This window comes from Xiphophorus couchianus, chromosome 5 (genome assembly GCF_001444195.1).
Source record: "Xiphophorus couchianus chromosome 5, X_couchianus-1.0, whole genome shotgun sequence".
Lineage (NCBI taxonomy): Eukaryota > Metazoa > Chordata > Actinopteri > Cyprinodontiformes > Poeciliidae > Xiphophorus > Xiphophorus couchianus.
Window position 1 is genome coordinate 22900758 of NC_040232.1, and position 17973 is coordinate 22918730.

The 17973-nt window shown below is 39.3% G+C and overlaps 2 protein-coding genes across 5 annotated transcripts; both read left to right on the plus strand.

The window, feature by feature from the left end:
* Positions 1 to 85: 85 nt before the first annotated feature.
* On the plus strand, positions 86 to 8296 carry LOC114144170 (14-3-3 protein zeta/delta-like). Its single transcript, XM_028016705.1, has 6 exons — positions 86 to 242; positions 2768 to 3079; positions 5689 to 5812; positions 6682 to 6845; positions 7124 to 7219; positions 7344 to 8296. Exons 2-6 carry the CDS (start codon positions 2777 to 2779, stop codon positions 7398 to 7400), a joined length of 744 nt encoding a protein of 247 aa, XP_027872506.1. The 5' UTR covers positions 86 to 242; positions 2768 to 2776; the 3' UTR covers positions 7401 to 8296.
* A 1767-nt stretch (positions 8297 to 10063) lies between these two features.
* On the plus strand, positions 10064 to 16345 carry LOC114144169 (polyadenylate-binding protein 1). Of its 4 annotated transcripts, none has more exons than XM_028016703.1 (16): positions 10064 to 10490; positions 10591 to 10877; positions 10970 to 11163; positions 11304 to 11419; positions 11737 to 11876; positions 11977 to 12071; positions 12192 to 12329; positions 13356 to 13451; positions 13534 to 13806; positions 13903 to 13993; positions 14280 to 14402; positions 14490 to 14632; positions 15410 to 15494; positions 15594 to 15724; positions 15803 to 15893; positions 15977 to 16345. In XM_028016703.1, the coding sequence occupies exons 2-15, from the start codon at positions 10685 to 10687 to the stop codon at positions 15890 to 15892; spliced, it is 1908 nt and encodes a 635-aa protein (XP_027872504.1). In that variant the 5' UTR covers positions 10064 to 10490; positions 10591 to 10684; the 3' UTR covers position 15893; positions 15977 to 16345. The 4 variants fall into 4 exon arrangements, with proteins under 4 accessions (XP_027872504.1, XP_027872505.1, XP_027872502.1 ...); XM_028016704.1 differs by having other exon boundaries at positions 10596 to 10877; XM_028016701.1 differs by having other exon boundaries at positions 10064 to 10384.
* The last annotated feature ends 1628 nt before the right edge of the window (positions 16346 to 17973 follow it).

The following is a 17973-nucleotide window of genomic DNA, read 5'->3' on the forward strand; positions in this document are numbered from 1 at the left end:
ATTATTTCCAAACTGTTTTTAAAATAAAGCTAACAGGGGATGTACAAGACAACTACAACTCCCACAAACCGTCACGTTTGGTCGCCCTGGTAACGTTTGACGTCAGACCTCATTTGCCTCGGCGCTACTCTGGCCGTGTCTTGGACCGGTGTGATTGGGAGGAAACCCCGTTGACTGAACTCATTCGGACAGGCTGAGAGAATCAGCTGCACCTTGGTACGCCGACATCTGCTAAAATTCAGGTATGAAACAACGGCGGCTTTAGAAAAGCTGTCTTCGGTCTGATATATTTTATATGTACTTTTAAAAAATGAGTGTAAATAAATAACTGGCGGTCGAAGAAGCCCATTGTCTGCGGGTTACTGGCAGGACTGGGTGTAGCGGGGACGCTCATCAAACTACAGAACAAAGGCTAGCTTAGCTAACGTCTCAGTTCGGGATGTGTCTAATGGCTGATTTTCTAACTGAAAATAGAAAGGCGTGTCAGTTCAGAGTAGTGTAAAATCCTGCTTGATACAAATGTTGAACATGTTACCTGAAACTGTGCCGTAGATAACCGATAAGGCAAGTGAGGGCTTGCTGGAAATGGCATTGTGGCAGTGAACTATTAGCTAGAGCCGATATCTATATGACATCTTGCAAATATTGTCAATTTACATTGTTACACTCCTTCGTTTGTGACAAAGTAGTTTCCGTTTTTTCCCCCCCAAATGATTATTTTTAGGTACTAAAAAAACAAACGAGTTAAGTAAACGTAACATTTCCAAGTGGGCAGTTTGCCTGGCCACATTGTTAAATGTTATGTTCAGTTTGCTGCAAGAACGGTCTTCATTTTACCGTCATTACGTTTGGAAAAGCTGTCTAACTTGGAAAGCGTCTTTTTCAGGAAATAGTTGGCGCCATAGTAGAAAGTCGTCGGTCACGAGGGCCTAGCCTGTAGCTAGTTGCACTTTTCAACGGGGCTGTTTCTGTAGAGGGAATATGCTGTCCTCTTCACCAGTTGCACATTTGCTTTAATATCTGCCAGAACGTGTCGTCTTAACAAAGTCTTCAAACGAACTTTTCGTATTTTAGCTTCCGCTTGTCGGACAAGCTACAGGTACAGGGATGGGTGTGGTGAGTGTGAATGAGAGAAAAGGAGGGGGCCACATTAACGCTGAAGGCTAGAAAAGCCTTACTGAATGGAGTGACACTACTGTAATTGCAACGTTATTTTTTTTAGGTGTTTTTTTTGTCTTGGAAACGCTCATTTGTTGCGAATGTGGGTGGATTAGCAACATTTTAATAAGGAGTGGCTGACAAAACGAGCTTAAAGGCGAAGGTTCGTGAAATGGCCTTTGGAATGATGAGGAGATCATCCATTAAGGTCAAATATCCATAAAATTACCGCCCTGTAGTGAACCCCCCTGTTAACCCAAAGAAAATATTTAGCACAAAAATACCATAATTCTACAGATTTTTAGGTTTTACCACAGATCATTCAACAAATATATTTCAACTATTCTACCTTTTCATTAGTTAATATATTTAGTACATTTTAGTGTTTTTAAAAAACGTAGTTCAAACCCCATTAACAGATATCTTAAAGTTCATTATTGACATAAAATATGTAATTATCACAGCGATCATAGTTTAGTATATATATAATTATAATTATCAGGGTTTTTTTCTTTTCAAAAATTCTGTTTGCAACAAAATCAGCCATGCTTTTAAATGTGCCCTAACCTGCCAGCAGTTAGAAAGTCAAACAGTATTGAGCAAATTTATGGGTGTATTTTTATTTTTTGGTAAATGTATTTTCTCTCAAATCTGCCTCGATATCAGTTTTCTTCATTAAAAGAGAAATTGGCCTTGCCAGGTTGCAAAAGCATAACTCCAGTGACTGGAACCACAATGGCAGCTACATAATAGCCTAACAGCTCATTATTTTTTACATTTTTTGCTATAGCCAAGAAAATGCCAGTCGTCACAGGTACACTGCCAGTCTGTTCGTGTTCAAACCTTTACACTCCTTGCCCACATAGTTGAGGTATTTAACAAGTTTCCCTCTGTTTGGAACACCGGGAACATTACCACTTAATAATGGTTTAGACAGAACTTTGTGTGGCACTAAATCTGGATGGATTTTATTTTTGGCATACATTCTTCCACCAATTTTGTTTTTTTCTTACCATTTTGTGATGGGTCAACAATATGAAAACGTAGTTAAAACCTTGCTTGTCATTTCTTGTAAGAATGAATACAATTATTAGGCTTTTATTGTACTGATAAGAATTCCATTGTGTATTTTTGTGCATTAAGTCCAGTCAGGACAGACATGGATTTTAATAGTTCAGCATTGTGATACATGGATTTAAAAAAATGGAGGGCAAACACTAGCTTGAACCTTTAGCTGCTTATTGATCAGAAAAATGTTGTATTCCACTCTAAACTATTTTAGAGTGGAATACACAGTGGAATACAAAAATAGAGTTTTTCTCCATTTTCTAATGTTAGCTTGGTAATAGTTAGTCAGGGTATTTGCTCCGGTAGCCAACCATTAGTGGGCTGCTTCATAGACATGCTACTGCTAGTTAAAAATTGCACTTTTAAAACGGTTATTTTTAATAAGAATGATGGATGGCACTCATTAGGGTCCATGCTGTCAGTGCAGAATGTCTTAATGAAGTGCAGCTAGCAGTGCTGCACTGCAGTTTCTCCAGCTGTCTATTTAATTTTTAATCTACCTTTGTGTGACTACTTTGTCTTTTGCTCCCTGCCCCTGCAGTGAGCAGCCATGAGCGAATCATCTCAGAAGGAACTGGTACAAAAGGCCAAGCTGGCCGAGCAGGCTGAGCGCTACGACGACATGGCTGCCGCCATGAAATCGGTGACGGAGGAGGGCGAGGAGCTGACGAACGAGGAGCGCAACCTGCTGTCGGTGGCCTATAAAAACGTGGTGGGTGCCCGGCGCTCGTCTTGGCGCGTGGTGTCCAGCATCGAGCAGAAAGCAGATGCCAGCGAGGGCAGACAAGCCAAGGTCAAAGAGTACCGGGAGAAAATCGAGGGAGAGCTGAAAGAAATCTGCAATGACGTTCTGGTGAGTTTGGATCTGTCTGTCTTATTCTTTATCGCCTCCCTTTTGTTGGTTTCATATGAGGACACAAAACGTCCTGTTTCTTCCTTTAAAAAGAGAGCAACATGCTTGTATATTATTTTTGTCATTGGGTTTAATCTTTAAATTTGATCACTTTCATATTAGGTTTATTAAATAGGATTCCAAAGAGCCAGTTACAGAAAAAGTTGGTCATCTGAATATTGTAATTCAAGCCTGGTTTGTTAACAAAACCAAATTGTTTCCTGAAAAAGCTGATCGGTAAATATGTTTAATATTTCTTACCCAGGTTCCTCTGTTCTGTGTGACGTAGCAGATGTGTAAGTCTATTAAGAAGGCTCGACTTAACAATACTAATGCTCCGAGTGAGTCATCTCTCCTGCAGGTGTATGTACCACTGTTGTAACAAAGCAGAAGCTTTAAAGTTTATTTTTAATAATTTACCAATCTATATATTTTTTTTCAGTTGACATGAGGATGTGTAACATGCTATACAATAGTTAATCAGTTTCCTGTAGTGGTTGGCATGAGGTAGTGTTATACCACAAAATGTTTTGATAACTTACCATTTAAGATTTAGCTTTGGTTGAATCAGTTTTACTACTTGTTAAATTCCAATCACCTTCAGGCCACTTTATTTGTTAAATTAGTGTTTATAATTTTGTGCTAATATAAACCTCTCCATCGTTGCGCAGGGCTTCAGCATGTTATCTGCCCAGCGATGACTCAAAGTCTTAATCCTATAATGACCGAAGCTGACCCTCCAGTATTGTGCATCACTTGCAGCCTTATGGAGAGTAAAAGAGACAGATTGTATTGATAGAGGAGTTGAGTTTAAGTTTTGTCCAGTCAAAACTAAAGGACTTTATTTATGTTTTGATTTTTACAGGAGAAAATGTTTGAAAGTCATAAAAAATGATGAAGTATGCATTTACCTATCTACCTTTTATATTGTTCCCACCTTGAGATTCTATTCAACAGTAGTAACAGCACTGTTATAATGCTGCTTTAAATCAACATAGAGGGTGTGGCAGCTTTTTGTCCTGCTGGGCTCCCCCTACTGTTCCTGAATGCAACAGCATTGCGTTTAAAATATTTTGAATAGGCTTTGCACATGGAAATATATTTGAGATTTCTTTTTATCTTATCAAAATACATCACCTTGTTTTTTAATAGACAATAACAAAACTTTATACAATTAAAGCTCCAATAATTACTAGCCTGACAGCAACATGTCATTTCTTTTCAGCCACTGTTGGATAATAACATATTTATGGTCTCATGCGTTTCCATTTTAGTCTTAAATCCATTGTACTGCGTGAATAAAATGCTTACATTTAATATTTAAGTCGCTGTCAGTTTTATTGTGAGGTGAATGGGAATAAAATCAGTTTTTCTCCTACCTGAGATGCTATTTAGAGGTCTGTTTAAGTTTTAACTACAATTTTATTAGCTGGGCTTGTGGAATCTAATGGTCACTATGCTGCACTGCTGTCATGTTCTGCTCTCACAGATCAATAAACCACTGGCTTGCACAAGATTTCCTATTCTAAATGACATGAATTGGATTTTCCGTTGACCCCAAAAAGCCATGTGAGACCTTTGCATGATGAAACTCCTACTTGCCTATAAAAGATTTTTCTGTTTTTAAATTGTGCAGAAACACCATCCCCACTTCAGTGTAATTTTCTTCTGCTCTGTACTGCCATAGTGATATCCTGATTTTAGCTGTGCCCTTGCCAGTGGCCTAGTTCTACATTCACATCCCACAGGGCTTCTGCTATCTTTCACATTGGTTTAAGAGCATTCAGCAAATGCATGCTCTCATTAGCCTTGTTTATCCCTTTATTCTTTTAATATGCAAATGAGCTGTATTCAAAGAGGGTCTTGAGAACTTTAAAAACGGCCCATTGTCTTCCAGTCGATTTGGATTTGAGCGGCGATCACACATTGTAATTTATTTTGTAGGATCATAAATGAAGGTCTTTTGCTTCTCTCTAACAGGAGAATCCATAGATTTATCCCATCATGTCATAAGTTTCATAATCAAGAGTTCTAACAGCAGGTTACCATTGCTCACAATGAGATGGCTGGCTCTTCTTCAGCTAGCGCTCAGGTTAGCAACCAGAGCAGATTATCAAGCGGTGCATACTTGTGTCATAGAGAGCTAAGCTGGTGTCTATGTGACCTACTTCCTCATCAGTTCAGCTGCCTGCTTCCTCTCTCTACTCACACCAGCTTCCATCCATACTCCTAGTATCCCTTCATCTCTTCAGATCACTCCTCTCCCCTAATGCACCCCCGCCCATATGCTATCATGCTATCACATCCACTTAGGTCCGGCCCCCTCTGTGGTCCCTGAAGCATCTGTGATGTAGCCTGGCCAATTTTTCAGGCCTGGAGGTTAATTAGACATGCTTAGCTTATTTCTACCACTGATTTATGTCCGAAACCTATGGATTGGAAAATCTGTGGACTTGCACAAGTTGAACAACCAACAGTGTGTTTTGGAGGAACAAGTGGATGTAAAATTTAGAGGGTAGATGAATACAAACTTGAAAAAATATAACTACTTTTTTGGTTTTCTTTTCAAGGGTCTTTTGGACAAGTTCCTCATCCCCAAAGCAGAGGCAGCAGAGAGCAAAGTATTTTATTTGAAAATGAAAGGAGACTACTTCCGCTACTTGGCTGAGGTGGCGACAGGAGACGAGAAGGACGGTACGCCTCTGTTCACTTCTGCTATATGCAACATTGCTGATGTGTCACAGTGAGACTACTGTCATTCGCAGCAAAACAATTCCCAGGGTAAACACTACTACAGTTTGTTTACCCTGGTGATGATGTCTTACAATTGCTGTATTTAAGGTGTTTTAAGACTTTCTGGTAAGCCTTTATCAATACTTTTTTTTAGATATTCTGCAACACACAACTGTTTTTAGTTCAAACTGCATCATGGAACGAAGCATCAAAGCAGCAGGTTCATAGACAGGAAGTCAAAGCGCTTTACATTACAGGAACAACATGTCACTTAGAAATTGATCTGTTCTGGGTAGTTCATAAAGGTTCATATGGTATTAGACTAAAAAATAAACAAGTAAAATAAGCAGCCGAACACGGCACTGTGCAATACACACTAACTGCTACTTTGCTTAAGCATGTGCAATCCTGTTTGCTAAAACTTGTAGCCTTTAATTTAAATGATATATGTGAAAAACCTGATCCTCGTATGTGTTTAAAACAGAAAAGATTGGATGAATCCTCCAAACCTTCTCCAGTGTTTGCTACAGAACGTTTTTTGTTTGCTTTATATTCCTTTATGTTAACATGTCTTATAAATTACTAAATAAATGCCACACTGTTATATATAGGTTAGTATTACAGAGGCAGTGTCTGAAAGCTTTAAAAATTATTGCCTCTCAAAATAAGTCAAAATAATCGAGTTTAAACTCGATGAGTAGAACTTTTGCTCAGTATACCCAAATTAATGTATGTCCAATTATCCAATTGCATTATAAAATGCTTAAAATTAGGTCCTGTGCTCAGATGATTGTTCTGTTTTCTCATATTTTTTGTCATTATTATTTCAGGCATCATCAAAGATTCACAGAAGGCTTACCAACAGGCCTTCGACATCAGCAAAGCAGAGATGCAGCCGACTCACCCGATACGCCTCGGACTAGCCCTTAATTTCTCTGTGTTCTTCTACGAGATCCTCAATTCCCCCGAAGAGGCTTGCAAGCTGGCCAAGCAGGTAATTCAATACTCAAGAACGCAGATTCAATGCGGTTAATTGCAGATCACCAACAAACACACTTATCCTTTCATTTTCAAATGTGATGGAGTGGAACCCAGACATCCCTCTCTCCAGAAATATTCTCCGGCTTTTTCTTGAGGCATCTCAAATTGTTCCCAGGAACACAAAGTTTATATATGACTGATGAATGGATTGACCCTCTGAATAGGCAGACATGAAAGACGAATCGCATCATCTTATTATACCTCTAAAAATGGACTTTTTATAACCTCCAGGCCTTCGACGATGCCATCGCAGAGCTTGACACACTGAGTGAAGAATCGTACAAAGACAGTACACTAATCATGCAGCTATTGAGAGACAACTTGACAGTAAGTTTCCCTTTTTATTTTTTTTATTATTATTTTGTGCAATCAAATTTTTTGGCATTGGAGAAAATTGGATGAGCAGAGCAAAGAGTTGGCGATTCAAAAGTTTGATCATCTCCTTCCTCAGCTTTGGACTTCTGACAACGCAGTCGAGGGAGAGGAATCAGAGGAGCCCAAAGAATGAGCCTCACCCTCAGTCATCCCCGTCTGCCTGACATCATCCAAAGTCCTCTTTATTGTGATCAGCACTTCGACCACCTCATCCATGACATCCAGTTTGATCCTTTGTTTCTCTATCTAGGTCATCCCTCTCTTTTTGGTTGCTGTTGTTCTGCAGTAAGTGCAGATACACAGGTAGGGGCTTTAAAGTGTGATGGGAGGGTTCATGCATGTTTTGGGGTTGGGTTGCCTGCTGACCTTTTTCCAGGGTCTAAGCATTTTTTGGGGTTTTCCAGTCCTGAGACTTGCAACAAGCAGTTTTAAAAGCCACAAAAAAGAATTACTGTGTCCTAAATATAAAAGGTGCTGTTTATATGCAGCCACATCTTTTGATGATCAATTAGTGGTTGCTCAATACCAACCTGCCTGCTTGTACCTGACTTGGCAGAAGGAGGAATTACAGCAAAGGCAGACACAATGATGACATAATGGGGGAGAGCTGGTGATGAAGGGCCAGATTTTTACAAAGGTTACATTCCATAAACTGTTATCAATCTTCTACTGTCTTTTTTTTTCTTTTGTTGGGGGGGCTGCTTTTGTATGTCTATGTATCCATTACGAGGTATAGAAAATTAAAAGAACAAGAGCACAAGCTTGTACTGTTGCTGTTTTTGTATGAGCACCTCAGTAAGTATAAAAAAAATCCCACTTTTTATATAATTAAAAGTTTTTGAAAATAAGTTTCTTTTTTTTTGCAGTTCTTGCATAAAGTTGGTCAAAGGGTAGTCTGGAGAAGTAAACGGTTGTTGTTGGCGGGTTAGCTTTGTCTCTTTGGAGTTTTCATACTAAACACTTGAGCGTAACTGTCATTTGGGGGTAATGCATAATTTCATTTAAGTAAAATAAACGATTTAAAATGTTTAACTTGTCCTTTGTTTTCCTTACTTAAATATATAGTCATCTTCAGTGTTCTGCCATGACTCATGACATGTTTCAAAGCCATCTGCAAGCTCAGCATTTAAGCATGGTCACCTAAAAGTTCAGTTTGGCTAAACATAGTAATCTGGATAAGGTTTTAAGATTTTAATTTCTTGTAGAAAACAGGACATGCATTTAATTTCTTTAAATTACCTTGTTTTACTATAAGTTTTAAATAAGCCATACTGTAAATGTTAATTTAGTTTTGATTTAATGTTAAATTATTAAATGTAGCAAGCTAATCCTGTCTTCTTTTTTTTTTGCTTTTGGTTCTCTTCTAAACATCAACAGTTGAAATACATCAGACAATGGATGAAAAGCTTTGCAATTTGTTGTTCTGAATAAGATTGTTTTCACTGTGGTTTGTTCCAAAAGGGGAAATCTCCACATTCTTTACTGCCATGAATGGAGAGTCAGCTACCCATAAACTACCGTTTGGGTGCGTCTTCCACTCTAAGGGCTAATGCTGAAGGCCTACTGTGCTGTATTACTATGACCTGATACTCAATTTAAGTAAGATGGCCTCTGTATTCCTTCTTAGTAAACGTACTTATTATTTAGGATCATTTAAAATATAAGGAATCTTCATTGTTGTAAACGTCGAAATGGCTAAATAATTAGTGTTCCATTCAAGAAGTCGAAAACTAAGTGTTGGTGCGATTTAGCACCCCCTGCAGTCCTTATGATATTACAGATGTGCACTCCCTTGCAGGCTCTACAACTCGGAAATGTTTGTAGAGCCCGCGCAGAAAGTACAATCTTTACAAACGTTTTGCTTAATGAAATAAATACAATGCATTTAAATGTTTAACTTAGAAGAAGCGGACTGCTCTGTTCTGTTTAAGCAGTCCTGTCAAGGTTCCTATATTCAGATTCTACTAATTGGATGATGTTTTTGTTAAAACATGGTCCAAATATTCACTAATATGTGAACTGTTACGTGTTAAAATAGCAATCAAAAGTTTTATAAGTTTTTAGAAATCAAACATGTCTGAGATGGAAGTTCCCTGTACAGGGAAGCTGCAAGGATTTGAGGTATTAAAGATGGATTAGTGAATTGCAGGCATGGGAAGAAGAAAGTACTTCATCTTCCAAGTCTGGTGTTTTTTATATCAGAGCATAATAAACAAAATTTAGTCTTTAAAGTTCTACATATTTTAAAGTAAAAGGAATCACACAACAGCTTCCACAATGCCATCACTTGCTAATAAACAATAAAGCACTTTATTGTTCCATTTGTGTAGATTTATGGCTCTTTTTATGCACTGTTCTCTTAAGGTTCTGTAATAGCAATTAAATCATTTTGAGGTCTGGATTTTGTCTGGACCTTTGCAATATTTCTTTTTCTATGAACTATGAACTATAGTTCATAGTTCTTTGACAGCAAGGTCTCCAGGTCCTGCATCATTCTTCTAGCAACCCCTCCAAAAAGCCATATTTGTTTTGTCACTTTCTTCCTGTCCTGTCAAAGCTAGAATTTATGGATAAAAACTAATCGTTTCCCTGGGCTCGTCTTAAGCTCCAATTTTCTGAGAAACTGGGTTTACATTTTTCAAATGACGTATAGTTAATTCTTAGTAAGAGTATTCATTTAAATTCTCTACACGTTATTTTACTCATAAACATAAAATATCGCGAGATATGTGACGTTAACCACGGTTAGTGCACGCGCCGGCGTTTCGACTGGAATCTGGAAACAGCCTCCCCCGTCCTTCCTTTCATTCTTGTAATCCGTCTGCGTAGGGTGTGCTCCGGAGCTAGCCTCGGCACACATTTTATTATTATGAAACAAACCAAAAGCTAGTGAGCACCCGCAGACATATTTTTATAAGAAAACCTAATATCGGTGAAGCAGGATTTGATTTGCTAACCAAGCAACGCGAAGAAGACGCTGCCTTCGGAAAAGAACGAAAGACTGAACGACGAAAACGCTGTTAGCAAGCTACGTTACTAGCGTCATTGTTGAGAGCGCGGCTAATTAACGATAGCCTGTTAGTCCCCCCTCTCACATTTAAAGAAGTCTTACTAATAGTAAGTTAATTGTCGCTGTTTGTGTCTTGTTGTATCGATAGTTTAGCACTCTTTGTGATTTTGAAGGCGCTAAAATTCTCAAATTGTTACATTTAAGCCATATCAGGTAGGCCGCACTCCGACATTTTGCTACATAGCCGAGCTACACAGCCCACGTTGTTAGCAGTTAACGGTTTTTTTCTGTCTCTTCTCTTTTTATTTGCCAGAACAGAGTGAAGAAAACGTATTTAGCTGTCCTGACAGCCACCATTGCGCGTCGAACTCAAACAGCTATCTGATTGAAAACAAACGTCGCCCGACATGAATCCCAGCGCGCCTAGCTACCCCATGGCCTCGCTCTACGTAGGAGACCTGCACCCAGATGTTACCGAGGCCATGCTCTACGAGAAATTCAGCCCGGCCGGACCCATCCTGTCGATCAGAGTGTGCAGAGACATGATCACCCGCCGTTCGCTGGGATATGCGTATGTTAACTTCCAACAACCAGCTGATGGTAGGATATAGTTACAAAGATATGTCACTCGTACTTAATATACGACAGGATGCCTAAGGTTATTTTGTTTTATTTTTAAAAAACGTTTCTAGCTGAAAGGGCTTTGGACACGATGAACTTCGATGTGATTAAGGGCAGGCCTCTCCGCATCATGTGGTCCCAGCGTGACCCCTCCTTGAGGAAGAGCGGGGTGGGAAACATCTTCATCAAAAACCTAGACAAGTCCATTGACAACAAGGCCCTTTATGACACCTTCTCTGCGTTTGGAAACATCCTCTCTTGCAAGGTAAGACATCGACAGATCTATTCTGTGTTAATGCACGAGTTAGGATTTCACAAGATTTAAGCTAGTTTGTAATGCTTGGCCTGCATGGTGTGTGTGTGTTTCAATGTTTTTTTAACATCCTCAAATCTGTCCTTTCTAAGGTGGTTTGTGATGAAAATGGCTCAAAAGGTTACGGTTTTGTGCACTTTGAGACCCACGAAGCAGCTGAGCGTGCCATTGAGAAAATGAACGGCATGTTGCTCAATGACAGAAAAGTGTAAGTGGTGGAGATTGTTACACTTTTGTTTTTAAAACGTGTGAGGGGAATGTGTTTAACAAACATTTTGACGCCTAACTCAAAGCACTATTTTTGTGTTTTCCTGCATTTTGTCAACCAGCGTCCCGTAAACTCGAAACATTTACGAATAAAGTATCTCTAAAATACAGAGAATCGGTACATTTTGAATTTGATTCTTAAGAAAAATCAACCATAATTTGGATGTAACCACGTTGATGCAGTCTGTATTTGTATACTCCTGCTGTTTTATATCAAAGTGTGTGATTTAAGCATACTTTTGTCATTTTTTTAAATAGATTTGTCGGCCGCTTCAAGTCGCGCAAAGAGAGGGAGGCTGAGCTGGGGGCACGTGCCAGAGAGTTTACCAACGTTTACATCAAAAACTTCGGGGAGGACATGGATGACGAGAAGCTGAAGGAGTTATTTAGTAAATATGGTGAGACGTCAAGATTTCAGATGCCGACGATTGCAAGTCGCCAGCTATCGGGTATGAAGTGGCTGGGTAGATGTGTTGATTAGCCTGCCTGTTTCCGAAGGTCCTGCGCTCAGCATCCGGGTTATGACAGACGATGGCGGCAAGTCCAAGGGATTCGGCTTTGTCAGCTTTGAGAGACACGAAGACGCTCAGAAGGTTAGCATAGGTTTCATGTCTTTTTTTATTATTATTATTTTTTATCAAACTTCAGTTTCACGTTTGCCATTTGAATTTGAATCTGAACGTGTGTCGGCTCCATTTCTGGTGGCTTTGTAGGCCGTGGACGACATGAACGGCAAAGAACTGAATGGCCGACAGGTGTATGTGGGCCGCGCGCAGAAGAAGGGCGAGCGCCAGAATGAACTTAAACGCAAATTTGAACAGATGAAGCAAGATCGCATGACCAGATACCAGGTTGGTGTTCGTTCCGTGATGGTTTAACAGTTAACATGTTACAGGGTTTGATAGAGATATGAGTCTAGAAAATAAAAAATTAAAATTTCTCAAGTAGTCAGTGAGATGAGACAACATGGCACCGTAAGCTAACCTTGGCTGTGACCTCTGTTTAATGTCACAAATGTGGTTCCTTTATCTGTATGTGTGGATAATAACTAGCTGCAGAGATAAACTTTTTAGGACCCAATACTGTGTAAGGCTGTAAGTAAAACAAGGACATGTATATTAATTGGATTGAAAAATAATTTATTTTGACTATTTCTACCAAAATGCATCTGTGTATTTGTAGATACATATATTTTTTTTTACACATAGAGTGTACTTGATACTTTGACCATCTGTCAAGGCTGAATATACATCTTATGAATCCACATCTTGTACTCACAGGAGTACACTTACAACCTTTGATTTGGTAATACAGTCATAAGATCCAGTGAATCATTTACAAACTGATAAAGGTCTGCATTGTTTGAGCAGTATGGCAGCTCAAATGCAAACCCCACTGCTTCATAGAGAAGGCAAGATAAATGTAATTTAATTGAATTGTTTGATTAGAACAGTGTTTTCCTTATTCAGAGAACAGAAACGTCTGAATAACTTATTGAGCGTACTGTACTACTTGAGAACCAGGACCAATTGGAATGTATGTGTGATTGAACCTTTTTCTTTATAAAGACTTTTGTTGTGAATTGGCTCTATATAGAATTAATCAACATTATCGCAATATACAGCAATTAGCACAATAACTAAATTTCATCCTTTGTGCTAAGTAAGCACAATATAAAAAACCCACAACAGCATTTATAGATTTATTAAAATAAAAACAAACTTAACAGAATAAAAGACTGAAACAATCTAAAATCGGTATACAAGATTGAATAAAGATTGGTTTTATAGCATCAACATTCAGTCACATTTCAGAATCGTAACTATTTAAATTCCACTGAAGTTGGGCTTTATTTTGTTTCATTTCTCTTTTCCCAGGGTGTCAACCTGTATGTTAAAAACCTCGACGACGGCCTAGATGACGAGCGTCTGCGCAAGGAGTTCTCCCCGTTCGGGACCATCACCAGTGCGAAGGTAAAGCCAGTCTTCTATTTCAGACAAAACGTCTCAGCCGGTGGTCTGAAAACGCAACAAATGTCTTCCACTCTTGCTTTAGGTGATGATGGAGGGCGGCCGCAGCAAAGGTTTCGGCTTTGTGTGCTTCTCGTCACCAGAAGAGGCCACTAAAGCCGTAACGGAGATGAATGGGCGCATCGTGGCCACGAAGCCTCTGTATGTGGCACTGGCTCAGCGGAAGGAAGAGCGCCAAGCCCACTTGACCAACCAGTACATGCAGAGGATGGCCACGGTCCGGGCCGTGCCCAACCCTGTCCTCAACCCCTACCAGCCCGCTCCACCCTCAGGCTACTTCATGGCAGCTATTCCACAGGTGAACCCCCCAAGCAGCTGATTAACATTGTTTGCTAATAATCCATTAGTGCTTTTATGTGGATTTGTATTTAACAATACATGTTGGTGTTGTTAGGCTCAGAACCGCGCTGCATATTACTCCGCCAACCAGTTGGCCCAGCTCCGCCCCGGTCCTCGCTGGGCCGCTCAGGGAGTGCGACCTCAGCGTAAGTCGTTTCTCCTATGTTCCTTTAAAGCTGCAGTATGTAACTTATCGATAAGTTAAGGAGGAGACCCTCCTCCTGGCTGTGATTGTATTTTGTAGTCAACACTGGGAGAAGACGGCTTGCGTTTTTTTTGTTTTCACAGATTTTTCCATACGTGTGTCACAATATAGTGACAGTTTTAACAAATATGTAAAAGAAATATATATTTTTTATAAAACTTGCATACTGCAACTTCAACTCTTAAACATCCTGATGTCGGTGCATTAATTGTGTGGAATTTCTTCAGATTTCCAAAACATGCCCAACGCCATGCGTCCGTCAGCACCAAGGCCCCAGACCTTCAACACCATTCGTCCTACCACTACCACCAACACCCAGGTCCCGCGCATGATGGCCTCCCAGCGCATGCGTAAGGATTTCACGTCACAGCATCCTAACGAAGTGGTCGCTCTCTGTGGGCGTTTTTAACCAATCGTCTCTCTGGTTCTCCCCTCAGCCACCCAGGCCCTCGGCCAGCGCCCTGCCAGCGCTTCAGCCACTGCAGCCCCAGTCCGTGCCATGCCTGGGTACAAATATGCTGCTGGTGTGCGCAACCCACAGCAACACATGGCGTCCCAGCCACAAGTTGCCATGCAGCAAGTAAGAGGGCCTTTTGCATTTACGTACAAATCAATCGTTTCAAACAGAGATTCACTTTTTTTCACTTTTGATACCAATATCTGAGGTTTAGTGTTGTCTAGTCCAATACAGAATGACAGTGCTGGATTGACATGAGATGTGCTGAATTACAAATGTATTTGATAACTCTTCACCAGTACAACACACTTAAATACACCAATAGCTTCACGTTTATTTTTTGTTTTCTTTATTTATTTTGAACATGATAGAAATATAAAATCACACACATGAGCAAGGAATGCAAAAGACACATTTTTGTACAATAATTTTAACATGCTCAAAAAGGAGTAGGAAGAAGTAAGAAACCTATGAACTTCTACCCCATAAACTTATACAGTATTTCCAGATGGAGCCTCACTATTAAAAAAAAAAACAAAATTAAGAAAATGACACAAGTTAGTTAATTTTTCCATCTTATCTGGATGTACATGTCTAAATACATATATAAGTGGAATTAGGGATTCAAAATTCATCCATACCCACACACTCATATGCTCTAGCCTCAATTTACATATTCACATTAGTGTTATCTCTAAACTGCTCAGAAAGTGGAATTAGGGATTCAAAGTGTAATGTCAAATAAATTGAGAACCATAGAATTAAATAGAAAAGATCTGCCCTTATGGATTGGGGACATTGGCATTAAAACACGATCTAGAAATGTTTAATATCTGGACCCATACAGATACCTACGTTATTGGCACAGTTGATTTAGACTGACGTCTTTCTGTCCCTCAGCCTGCTGTCCATGTCCAAGGACAGGAGCCCCTGACTGCTTCCATGCTGGCTGCTGCTCCTCCTCAGGAGCAGAAGCAGATGCTGGGTGAGTGAACCATCAGCTCTGATGGAGATTTCTGGGACTCTTTAAAACACCTTCAGTTGAGTTCTGTTTTATGACCCAGTTGGCTGCTTCCCTCCTCAGGTGAGCGTCTGTTCCCCCTGATCCAGAATATGCATCCCAGCCTGGCTGGCAAGATCACCGGTATGCTTCTGGAGATAGACAACTCTGAGCTGCTTCACATGCTTGAGTCACCTGAATCTCTGCGCTCCAAGGTTTGCTTCATCTTTAACATATTGACTCGTGTGGAAACACTACTTTTGCATTGGGGTTCACACACATTTCTGTTTCAGGTGGATGAGGCTGTTGCTGTGCTCCAGGCCCACCAGGCCAAAGAGGCTGCGCAGAAGTCCACCACACCTGCCGGTGTTCCTAGCGTCTAAGGTGGGGACAATACGCAGTTATACATTATGAACATTGTTCAAACTATTGTCTGAAATATTTATTTATTCTTTTTTATCTTGCAGCTTGAGCATTTTGAAACCTGCTTCACCGATGGAAAAAGAGAAAAAAAACTTAAACATTGAAAAACCTAAAACTCAGAAAACATCGCAAAACGATAAATTATTTCTTAAAAAAAAAAAAAGAAGAAATTGAATCTGCCAGGTCTAGAGATGGTTTGACTAGACCTTGATCATAAACAAAAATTAGTTAAAAAAAATAGCAAAATAGATAAAATTGAAAATTGTAATAAATTTGAATGCATTCCTCTGTTTTATGTCATTTTACTGTGTCAGTGCTCAAACTGTCGGCAATGTCAGGGAAATGGTTGCTGAGCAGTTTGAGGTGATTTGTATCGTAAACTACTGGCTGTAATAAAACGTCATTCGAAATTACACCTCCCTGTGTGGGATTTATTGTTAACACGACTGATAAGAGAAACCACATTCCATTTGTCACGCATCACGTCTTCAACGTTTCAGTTTCTCAACAGCTTTCTCCACTAGGTGTCACTGTTGTGTCAGAGTCACAGGACTGACTCAATCCTTTTTGCCCTGACATTTATTAAAGCGTCGCAGTAAACCATCTGCCTCTGTTCTTGAGCATTACATTGAGACAAATCTGTCTTGAACACTACAAATATGTACAGAATGTTCAAGTGGTTGAAAAACACCCTGTATTCTGTCACATGATGGCAAAATTCTGGTACAAGCAGTTTACTTGTTGGTTTTTCAGCTTAATTCGGAATTTCCTTTTCAAGTATGGGGTTTCAAACATGTGACGGGATTTGAATGTAGTTAATGAGCTTTCTAACTATGCGGGCTTATACTTCATTTCCTCCTGAATCACTTGGACGCACAGAGCGTCCACATAATCCTTTCTATCTTGGATTGGATTTGGTGCTCTAAAACTGTCTTGTCTGCCTTCTCATTACCAAATTGTCTCATGTACTATCTGCCCATTTTGTACCAAACCAAATTAAAGGGGAAAAATTGTAAGTTCTTCAGTAAAAAGGCTATTTGTGGAATCACTTGTAGCATATAGCTAAATATATATGTTAAAAAAAATCACCTTCAGTGGGTGCTTCCTAAATAGTTATTGACTGGCCATAAAAGTTAAATTTTACTCCTTTGTAATAACTAGAATAAGTTTGGAGTTGATGAATTTAAATCTGTCTTTATACTTGATTTGATTGTATTTCTGGATATGAATTGGATTTCTTATAAAGTGCCTTGTGGCTAGATCCACTATTGCATTAGCAAATTTTGCAACTGTTAGGGGTGATTGTATATCAATATTTAGTCATTTCTAATGTCTGAGCTGGAAATTTATTCAAAAGTACGTTTTTGATCTTAAAAGGATATTAAATATTTGAAAGCAGAAAAGTAAGCAAAAAGTCCTCGTAGCTGCACAGCATCCAAAAAAGCTTCAATGAAAGAAATTATGAACCTCTACGTGTAAACCGGTCCATCAGATGCGACTGATAATATTACGGAAATTAAAGAGTGAAAAAAAGGGAAAATGTTACGTGAAGTAGTAATTGTTAAATAATGTGACCCATATTAAAATCAAGCATAATATCCTGCCAAACTGAAGCAAATTAATTTTTGGTTCACTAAAGTAAGCTACATATAAAGGCGAAATGCAAAACTAATCAGCAAATAAACAGAAATACAACAATAATCCAACTTGTGGAGTAGGCTATAAAAAACTTAATGATGCTGTGTGGATATTGTTGACCCCGCCAAATAACATTCTATCCTGGGCCTCCAAAAGCATAGAGTTGGCTCTGGTTTTCTCTCTTTTTAGTTTTATGCAGAGGTGGGTAGAATATCCAAAAATTACTCAACACACAGTTGTGATGATTCATAATAAAAGTACGCAAGTAAAAGTAAAACGTCTGGGGTAGTAAGATTACCCCAGACGTATTTTTTCCAAAAAGTCACTTACGTAAATGTAACTATCTACCACCCACTTCAGCTTTTCGATGTGCTTAACCTTAAACGACTTTATTCCATTCAAA

What these genes read in the sequence shown, in the direction of transcription:
- LOC114144169 (XM_028016703.1), top strand. Translation starts at nt 10,685, where the DNA reads ATGAATCCCAGCGCGCCTAGCTACCCCATGGCCTCGCTCTACGTAGGA. An exon ending in GACACGAAGACGCTCAGAAG is followed by an intron (nt 12,072 to 12,191) that starts GTTAGCATAGGT and finishes GTGGCTTTGTAG; the next exon opens with GCCGTGGACGACATGAACGG. An exon ending in TCATGGCAGCTATTCCACAG is followed by an intron (nt 13,807 to 13,902) that starts GTGAACCCCCCA and finishes TGGTGTTGTTAG; the next exon opens with GCTCAGAACCGCGCTGCATA.
- LOC114144170 (XM_028016705.1), top strand. Translation starts at nt 2,777, where the DNA reads ATGAGCGAATCATCTCAGAAGGAACTGGTACAAAAGGCCAAGCTGGCC. An exon ending in GACAGGAGACGAGAAGGACG is followed by an intron (nt 5,813 to 6,681) that starts GTACGCCTCTGT and finishes TTATTATTTCAG; the next exon opens with GCATCATCAAAGATTCACAG. An exon ending in CTTGCAAGCTGGCCAAGCAG is followed by an intron (nt 6,846 to 7,123) that starts GTAATTCAATAC and finishes TATAACCTCCAG; the next exon opens with GCCTTCGACGATGCCATCGC.